Source organism: Nicotiana attenuata, unplaced genomic scaffold (assembly GCF_001879085.1).
Source record: "Nicotiana attenuata strain UT unplaced genomic scaffold, NIATTr2, whole genome shotgun sequence".
Lineage (NCBI taxonomy): Eukaryota > Viridiplantae > Streptophyta > Magnoliopsida > Solanales > Solanaceae > Nicotiana > Nicotiana attenuata.
The window spans coordinates 92203-102736 of record NW_017673080.1 but is presented as its reverse complement, the minus strand read 5'-3'; the positions used below and the strand labels follow the sequence as shown (position 1 = coordinate 102736).

Sequence of the window (10534 nt, the reverse complement as noted above, 5' to 3'; positions counted from 1 at the left end):
TCAAAAATCGTGATCTCCCAAGCTCCCAAGTCAAAGATATGAATTATGGTATAAACCCTCGATTTTGGAAACTTATATTCTACCCAGATATGTAAAGCATCGCAAACGCGGAGGATGTCTCGCGTTCGCGAAGAAGAAAAGTAAAGGCTGCCCAGATTACACAACGCAAACGCGACAGTGCGTCCGCGAACGCGAAGAAGGAAATTTGAATGGCCCAAGGAATGCTTTTCGCGAACGCGTGAACTGCTACGCGAACGCGAAGAGTGGAACGACATAACTACGCGAACGCGATAAGGGGAACGTGAATGCGATGAAGGGAGAGACAGAGCGTCGCGAACGCGAGGATCTAAATGTGAACACGAAGAAGGAATTCCAGCTAGTCATCAACAAAGCTTCGCGAACGCGAAGGTATGCTCGCGAACGCGAAAGAGGATACCAGAAGCAGCATTACAGCAGTTCAAAATAGGAGGAAAATGATCCGTAGCCCATCCGAAACACACCCGAGGCCACCGAGACCCCGTCTAATCACACATACAAGTCATATAACCTAACACGGACTCGCTCGAAGTTTCAAAGCACATCAAACAACATCGAAACGACGAATCAAACCAAAAATCAAGCTTATGAATTTCCAAATCTTCAAAATACGCTTTCGATCAAAAACCTAACCAAACCACGTCCGAATGACCTGAAATTTTGCACACACATCCCAAATGACATGATGGAGCTACTGCAGCTTCCGGAATTCCTCCGACCCTCGGATCAAAAACTCATTATCGGACCGGAAACTTCAAAAATTCAAACTTCGGCATTTCAGCCTAATTTAGCTACGGACCCCCAAAATACATTCCGAATATTCTCCCAATCCCGAAATCACCTAACGAAGCTAACAGAACCATCTGATTTCCATTCCGAGGCCGTATTCACAATGCTCCGACTGCGAGCCACTTTCCAACACCTAAGCTCTCATTTAGGGACTAAGTTTCCCAAAGCTCTCCGAAACTGAAAACCGAATGTCCCGGCAAACCAAAATAGCAGAAAAAAGAACTTAGGGGAAGCAGTTACTAGGGGATCGGAGCGTAAATTCCATAAAACGACCGGTCGGATCGTTACAGTTATACTGGAAGTCTCTCTGGTGTACGTTTATTTTCCAGTATGTCATACTGGATGAATTTTATCATATAGCTTAGTCTTGTTTCATCCCAGTATATTTTACGGGATTTGTGCTGTGTGTAAGCTTTGTATCTAGTATACTATACTGAATGAGTTCGGTTTAAACTACAACTTTATTTTATTTGATCTTACTTTTTTCGAGTGATTATTTGTCTTGTTTTTGTATTATTGTCTTTAACCCAGTATATAATACTTGAGTTTTGTTTGATTTTTGTATATTATAATGCAAGTGTTTCGTGTTTAAACATGTTGTCCAGTATGTTATTTGTATTCAGCTTGTCATATGGTATAACTAAATTTTATTTACTTTTCCAGGTTTGTTTATATGTTTTTTATATATGGTGCATCAATTGCTGGGTGGAGGTATTGTAGACCACTTATTGCTGTGGATGGAACATTTCTAAAAAATAAATATAGAGGTGTTCTGTTAGTGGTTGTTACAAAAGATGCAAATAATCAGATTTTCCCTATAGCATTTGGGGTAGCGGATTCAGAGAATAACGAATCATATGAATGGTATTTCAGAGAATTAAGAAAAGCAATTAGGGATTACGTTAAAGATTTNTGGTATTTCAGAGAATTAAGAAAAGCAATTGGGATTCGTAAAGATTTAATATTTTTGTCAGATCGACACAAGGCCATTGCAAATGGAATCGCAAAAGTTTTCCCTGAGTGCTACCATGGTATTTGCATATATCATTTAGAAAAGAATCTAAAGCAAAGAAGAGTGAGAAACACTGTACTAAACCTCTTTCAAAGTGCTACAAGAGTATACCTTCAATCAGAATTTGATGACTTCATGTCCAAAATAGCTGCTGTTGATAAGAAAACATTTAATTATTTGATGGAGGAGCCACCAGGAAGATGGGCTCGTTCACATTGTCCAAGACGACGATATGATATGTTAACAACAAATATTGTTGAGTCTATGAATAATGTTTTGAGACGTGCAAGAGAATTGCAACTTTTAACAATGATGGACTTCATACAAGAAAAATTGCAAAGCTGGTTTTATGAAAGAACGGCAACTGCAGAAGGAATATTCCACGAGTTATCAAATTCGGCAGAAGCAACATTGGAAGATAAAATTAAACCAGCTTTTACATTTAGAGTATTGCCTATTGATCGACTCAAATTCAATGTCAAAGAAGGGGGTATGGAATTTATTGTTGATCTAGACAAAAGAACATGTGATTGTTCTGAATTTCAGCAAGATGAGATACCGTGTGAACATGCAATTGCTGCAATTGATAGTATATATCCGAAGAAATCAGCCTTTTGCTCAGCCTATTATTTAAGGGACTTTTGGTTGAAAATATATGAAGGGCAAGTAAATTCTGTAGGTGATTCAACAACATGGGTTATACCAGACAATATTAAATCGGTAATCACTAAGCCTCCAGATGCAAAAGTACTGCTAGGAAGAAGACAGAAGAATCGACATGTTTCCGGTACCGGTACAGAATTCAAGAAGGAAACAAGATGTGGTCGTTGCAAAAAATATGGGCATAACAGAACAAATTGTACAAATTCTGTTGTAGCTCATCCTTATGCAAGAAAATACAGGAAAAAAAATGACTGATTATATACAATATGGTTGCATTGGCTCATGTGATTATATACAATATGGTTGCATTCTGAATAATTAGTTTGGTATTCTTGTTTTTCAAAATATTATTATTGTTTATTTTTTTCGTTTCTTGATTTGCTAATAGGAGTATAGTATGCATGAAACAAACTTTTAATTTATTTATTTCGAGCAAATTATACTAGATACAAAATTTCCACTGTCTTACCCTTCTCCATTATAATATACTGGTCTATATAGCTTAATTACTAGATTTTCCAGCATAATTTACAGGAAGCAACTAAAATTAGAACTCCAACAAAAGTTGCATCAGCAAACTTAGTGTAAAAAATCTGATTGTGCAGATCCAGTATAAATTACTGGACATTATAGTTTCTCATAACATACCTTCAGCATAATATACAGGGATCAAAATATTAAATTACTTAATTTCAGTAACTTGTTCCAGAAACCAAGTTTTCCCTATTTTACACTTCTCCATTATAAAATACTGGCTTATATCCCTACTTAAGTAGTATTTCCAGCATAATTTATAGGGTATAACCAAAACTGGACTAATTTAAGGTGAAAAATATGTATTTTCCAACTCCAGAAATAAATACAGGACATAGTAGTTTAGTAACATATACCTCCAGTGTAAAATAGAGGAAAAAAATATTAAATTATTTAATTCAGTAAATTATTCTAGATACCAAGTTTACATTATTTTCCACTTCTCTATTATAATATACTGGCTTGATAAGTAGCATTTGCAGTATATTTTATAGGGAGTAACCAAAATTGGACTAATTTAGGGTAAAAACTTCTGGATTTTTAACGTCCAGTATTAAATACTGAATATTATGATTCAACAGTTCAGTATTATATACTGGAGATTATGGTTTAACAATTTATATCTCCAGTGTAATATGCAGGGATCAAAATGTTAAATTATTTAATTTCAGTAACTTATTCCAGAAACCAAGTTTCCAATTTTTTCCACTTCTCCATTATAAAATACTGGCTTATATCCCTACATAAGTAGTATTTTTAGCATATTTTACAAGGAGTAACAAAAATTGGACTAATTTAAGGTGAAAAATATGTATATTTCACATCCAGATTTAAATACAGGACTTAGTAGTTTAGAAATGTATACCTCGAATATAAAATACAGGAAACAAAATATTAAATTATTTAATTCTGTAAATTGTTCTAGATACCAACTTTCCACTATTTTTCACTTCTTCATTATAATATATTGGCTTATATACTTTCATAAGTAGCATTTGCAGCATATTTTATAGGGAGTAACAAAAATTGGACTAATTTCAAGTAAACAATTCTAGAATTTTCAAGTTCAGTGTTAAATACTGAAGATTATAGTTTAACAATTTGTAACTCCAGTGTAATATATTGGCTTATGTGCCTTCATAAGTAGCATTTCAAGCATAATATCTAGGGAGCAATACCGGAAAATATTATTTAAATGATGGATCTACAACCAAATATACAGGAAACAAAAAATTTGTAGTCTTTTTCAATCAAAAATATGTAGTCAATTACAAGTAAGAAGAAAAAACTATTGCTTTGTGTTTATCTTGCGCCTTTTTGAAATAGAAGGTTTATTTAGTCTTCCAGTTGCCTCATCTTCACTAACCAGATATTCTAGCTGCTTCTTCTTACCATAATTATATAACAATGTTGCGTAGGATCAAAGATGTTCTTGTCTAATGGTATCTTCTTCCCTTCAATAAAATACTCCGCAAATGCAGAACAATATATACCACAATCACTACAATAAAACGCATATTAAGAAAGTATAAGATAAAACAATAAAGGATTAAAATCTGAAGTAATATAAAGGAGAAAGATAAACACAGGAAAATACTTACGCTTTTTCCTGTTGAGGCAAGTTATCAACTGAAATAACAGGAAATGGATCACTTAGATCCTGTTTTTCCAAATAATATGGTTTGTCCATTGCAATGTCACTTCTTTGCTTATAAATTGTCATAGTGTTAAGCAACAACGGTATCATTACAGCAAATGAGTTCAAAGCTTTATGAACTACAGTATCATGTCTTGAGGATCTTATCGAGTCATATACATATATACACCCATCATGCAAAGATAAAACACCCAACACCCAATGCCATGCATCTTTATATTGATTGGCACGAGAACATAATCCACGAAAAGCCATTTGGTGTTACAAAGAATGTTAAACCCAAGTACATACTCTCTTAACGTCTTTGTCAATTCAAAAATTTGATTTTTTACACTCATGCTATCCATATTTGATTTACTGTACACTTCTTGAATGGTAGTACTGAAATAGTTGTCGGTAGTTGTTTTCCATATTTTGCTTTCTTCCGGAGGTAATAGAATATAACATTCAATATGCTACAAAAAGAAAACAGACATCAATTGAATATACAGACATATATTTATACAAAAATAAAACAAAAAAAGTAATGTATGTTCACATACCGTTGCATTGCTACCTATACAAGAATAATGAGTTCAAAAAACCGTCTTCTTAGCTATAAATTCAATTCCTAGATCAAACTCTTCATCCAGTATATCATCATTCTTCTCATAACCCTTCTTCCTGTAAATTTTTGATGAAGATATAAATAGAATAGTCCAAACTACAATTACAAAGAAACTCAATGAAAATATAAGTCAGATATATATAAAGTTACCTGCAAGTTTGGATTAACTTTGATTGAACAAACTTATTGAAGTCATCTCTAATTGATACATGAATTTCTTCAATAATTGATATTTTAAACGGGTGATCCCCTTTCACAATAACACGTGGTACAAGAGGTTTTTTCATTCTTGTTGCATCTTCTTCAGTAGAGTCGTCCAAAATCTCATAAACTTTGGCACCTTCAAAACTTGACTGAATTGCAAAGGAAGAAGTACCAGCCTCTTCATGTGTTGAGTATTTTGGAATANCTTTACGGAGAGTACGTCCAAAATCTACATAAACTTTGGCACTTTAAACTTGACTGAATTGCAAAGGAAGAAGTAGCAGCCTCTTCATGTGTTGAGTATTTTGGAATAGGAGCAACACTTATGGACTTATTAACAAACTCGAAAGTTATTTTATGTATCTGACAATCAACTTGAGCGTCAGTCTTCTCAATTTCATGATCTGGAATCATCTTAGTTGATGATTTTTTATAAACCTCTGAAGCTGGAACATCTTCATTTCTTGTTTGTTTACAATCCTCAGCTGTTAATTTATGAGCCTCTACATCACACATCTTTAACCATTCATCTTCATCTTGAAATCCAACATCATTAAAACCAGATGCTACATAAAAAATACATTAATATGTCAGAAAAAATATAAATATTTTTTAATATACAACTTTACATTTCAATACCAGACTTAGGAGCAAAGATTAACTATATTCTATATTCTGTATTTAAGACTTTGAGGATCAGGCAACCAAGGCCAGATCGCACACCAGCCCCCAAACATCCGCTTTTACGGAACACAACGCTTCCGCAGGTGCCCACCTAGCCCCAACCTTGCGCACCTGTGAACCAAATCATTGCTTGCCATTTCCACTTCTATGATCAGTTGGCCGCATCTACGTGCTAACACATGCTACCATTTACTTACAGATGCAATTGCACCGTATCTGAAAACTCCAACAGTCACTCAACTACAAAACTAAGTTTGATTCGTACCAAGCCCCCCCCGGGGGCTCATTTAATTATAACAACGTATCCAACAACATAATACGGACTAACTTGTGCGATTAAAAGACTAAAATGACATCTAGAATTACAAATTGTAATATACCTTGTATGTTTTTATTGACTGCATCCTGCTTCCGATCACTATCACCTTGTACATCTTTTTTCACATCTCCATTTTGGTCATGCTGCAGCAAATAGTTCAAATAAAATGATATAAGATATAAAACAACTAAAAAAAGAAAATAAAACAATGAGTAAGTACTACTATACCTCTAACGTATGTCACACCTCCTTTTTTCCTTACTACACCCCCGACAAGAGGGTATAATAAAGGGAGTTATTTCCAACTTGAAGTGACAATCGAAACGGGATTCATTTTATAAAAATCAGGTCGCCACTTGGGAGATTTATGGTGTCCCAAGTCACGGGTTTGAATCCCGAATCGAGGAAAAGAATGACTCTATTATTATAGTCTGCGAACAAGAAATCCGGGTAAGGAATTCTGTTAACCCGGGAGAAGGTGTTAGGCATTCCCGAGTTCCGTGGTTCTAGCACGGTCGCTTTGATAATACTTGGCTTATTAAACTATTTAATTACTGATTTTAAACCTATGTGCATTTGTTTCTTTCACCGCTTTTAATTAGGAAATTATCTTGAGATGGGTTACGCGTACGTATACCCGCCCGTTTGGTGCGTCAAAAATCATGTCACGCGAACGTGTCCACAATCAGTAATGCTTAATTATTATTAAGAGTGTTTGGGCCGAAGTTGCGCGAACGCATACTCCGGTTTTGTTTTTAGAAATGTAGTTGTGTTACGCAAACGTATACGCAACCACACTTGGTATTTTAAACGGCCTTAAAGGATATTCTACGAAATATTATTTTTATCTAGCCTACGAAATTACTAAAAGGCCATATGTGATTTTATTGAACTTATGTGAACTAAGAAAATAATTAAAAGCTTGTAAACTATTTTATTATTAAGCAAAGATTGAGCGAAGTTGCGCGAACGCATACTCCGAATTAATTTAGGATCATGGTCATGTTACGCGAACGTATACGCAACCATACTCGTATTTTAATGGCCCTAACATTTACTACGATTATTAATCCCTTTTTAGATGTCTAAATCCAACCTTGTTATTCATTCAAGCTGTCGGGCCTATTAACAGGCATAAGCCCATCAAGGCCTCCGTCCAGAAATAAGGGCGAGTCCCTTTTCAAAGGAAACAGCCTGAGATATGGGCCCATAAGAACCCTACCCATTAAGAAAACATCTGAGGCGTTATACCATTTACCCCTGGCCCCCAGTGAGCCCAATACCCAAGTCCCTGAATAATCATAGAGAGGCTGCCCTTGGGCTAACATTTTCAGGCCCAATCACGTTAAAGAGTTGAAGAAATCCTTACCCATTAATTCAAACCCCAAAGTTATAATTCCCATTCAATTCAATCCAATCTATAATTTATTAAAGCCCAGCCTAGTCTACAATTAGGAGCATGTCTTAAACCAATTGGGCCAATGGCCCAAGACTCACGAAATACACACCAGATGAGAGGCTACTTCGAATTTCAGTACAAAGAGACCATACCCCGGAAAATTTCAACCCGACCAATAAACTACTGGAAATTCACTTGATATTGAACCCCCAATAAAGCAAACCAAGACAAAAAAACATGCTCACTATGTGATTTATACCTGGAAAATGTCCTACACTACACATTGGTCACAATTCTTGTTAAACACTGATATTATTACTAAGAGCAAACTTATGCAATCATTAACTTTAATATGTAAAGCATTTGAACCTATATTTGTAATTGCTTTACCTCACATGCATATAAAGAAAACACATAATTCATAGGTTTTCCCATCTTCATATACCTGCTGATGCATTCTCAATAATTTAAACCTGACAATTAGTGAGTTCTCTAAGCTTTAAACAATACAAATAACCAGTCAACTTATACCTACTATAGCTAAACAAGTTTGAAACCAAACAATGTATAACATGGTTGATAGTCCAATAGTTAGCATATAATTACAACATAATACTTAATCGACTTATCCAATTACATTTTGAGCTAATGATCTAACACATAAGCATAAAAGCAGGATTAATGCTAAGAATTGAAAAATGGTTAACAGGAGTTAACAACTGCTTTCATTCCCACTTCAAATCAACTTCTGCATCCTGAAAATTCAGAATTTATACCTGGAAATGTAACAGTAAAAATGAGGAAGAAGCAAGGATCAGTAACTTCAGCAATAATAGCAACAGGAAACCAGCTTTGTAGGACCAGCAGTGGAGTTAAATCAACAATTGTTTTCCAAATCTCAAACTCAAGTTAAACCAAGCTCGAATCACTCCTAATTTCAGAGATTACACACAGATTGCCTTAACTAAAGGGAATGTTGAAGAGAAGACTAGAAGAGAAGAAATCAATGGAACAATAGTATTTTTTGGTATTTTCTGAATTTTTTAGACCGAAATTGAACAGAATCAATGGAATAGTAGAATGGCAGCCTTTTCTGGATTTTCTAGCTCTAAAACCCCTGCCTTCTAAGGCAAGAAAGGGTGCCTTTTATAGGCAAATAATTAGGGCAACCCTGCAGATTTTGTTTTGCATTTTAGTCCCTTTTTAATTCTTATTTTTTAGCTAGTTAGTCCCTTATTTATTGAATTGTTACCCAAGTCACACTACTATGAATCTGAAATTCCAATTAAACCCCTTTCTAGGTGCTTCTAGTGGCTTCTAATTTCAGTTGCCAAAGATTCCCTAAATTGAATTCCCTAGATTACCCTTTTTGATTCTGAAAATCACTAACTAAACCAACCCCTTTTACCTTAGTCTACTAACCCTGGTTAACTAATTGCGGTTAAACAAACACACTCTGAAAATTACAGCTAATGCAAACTCTTGAACCTAAATTAGCTAATGAATTCCGGATTCAAACCATTGCTACTAGCCTAACAAGCACTAAAAAAAATGAAAAAAATTATAACAATATCATTATGGGGAGAGGAGATCAAATACTGGCAAGCAACTAAAATTAAAACAGAATCACTAAAGAGAATTCAAGAATAGGCAGAATCACTAATCAAGCTTTCAACTAAAAGAACTATATGAAGAACAGAAAATCAATCTAGAACAAAGAATAGCAAAAGAAAAAAAAGAGGACTTACCTATGTGAAATGAATGAGCATGAATTTTGATTCGAGTCCCAAAATGATGCTAAGCGTTTGTTCTCTGTCAAGAACAAACAGAAGCATTATCTTAGGCCTCGAATCGATTCTTGGATTCAAAAAATTAGGGCAGAAATCAACTCCTTGAATGTCTAGGGTTCTGCCATTCTCAGATTTAAAATTTGAGGAGATGGGGAAGGATTTGAAGAAAAATATTTGGGGGTTTGGGGAGAGGGAAGTGAGGGGAGTGTGGGGTGTCGTTTTGAGGCGGTTTGGAAGTGGCGCCGCCGTGGGCGGCGGTGGTGGCGCCTAGAGTTTAGGTTATTTGATAAGATCGGCTAGGATTTGAGGGAAAATATTTGGGGGTTTGGAAAGAGGAGGTCACGGGGAGTTTATGGTGAAAATTTGAGAGGGGTTGGAGACCGGCCCCCGGCGGGGGCGATTTCCGGCCGGCGGCGGAGGGCGGAGGGCGATGGACTCTGAAAAGGGGTTAGGGGGTGTGAGAGAGACGGACTTAAGGGGTGGGGGTGGGTATGGTTTGGACACTTATATACTAACCATACCCAAACTTCTACACCGTTGGATCTAAAAACTTAGACGGCCTAGATCTCTTGATGCCAAACGACGTCGTTTTGCTTAACAAGGGGGCAGGCCGGGTAAGGGGTGTGGATTGGGCTAGACGGGTATTGGAAAAATTGGGCTAAGGGTTTGTTTGGGCTTGGTATTTTAATTGATTTGGTCCAAAACATTCCTTTAATTCTTTTCCTTTTCATTTTCCTTAATTCCAATTCTAAATTAAAAAAAACCCTAAATTAATTCTAAAACTAAATTACCCTACCAAATCATATTAAGCTCTAATTAATAACTAACACCATTATTTAA

The 10534-nt window shown here is 35.5% G+C and overlaps 1 protein-coding gene across 1 annotated transcript; it reads left to right on the top strand.

Moving 5' to 3' along the window:
* The first annotated feature begins 310 nt into the window (after nucleotides 1-310).
* On the top strand, nucleotides 311-2755 carry LOC109215386. Its single transcript, XM_019379447.1, has 2 exons — nucleotides 311-408; nucleotides 1489-2755. The coding sequence occupies exons 1-2, from the start codon at nucleotides 311-313 to the stop codon at nucleotides 2753-2755; spliced, it is 1365 nt and encodes a 454-aa protein (XP_019234992.1).
* The last annotated feature ends 7779 nt before the right edge of the window (nucleotides 2756-10534 follow it).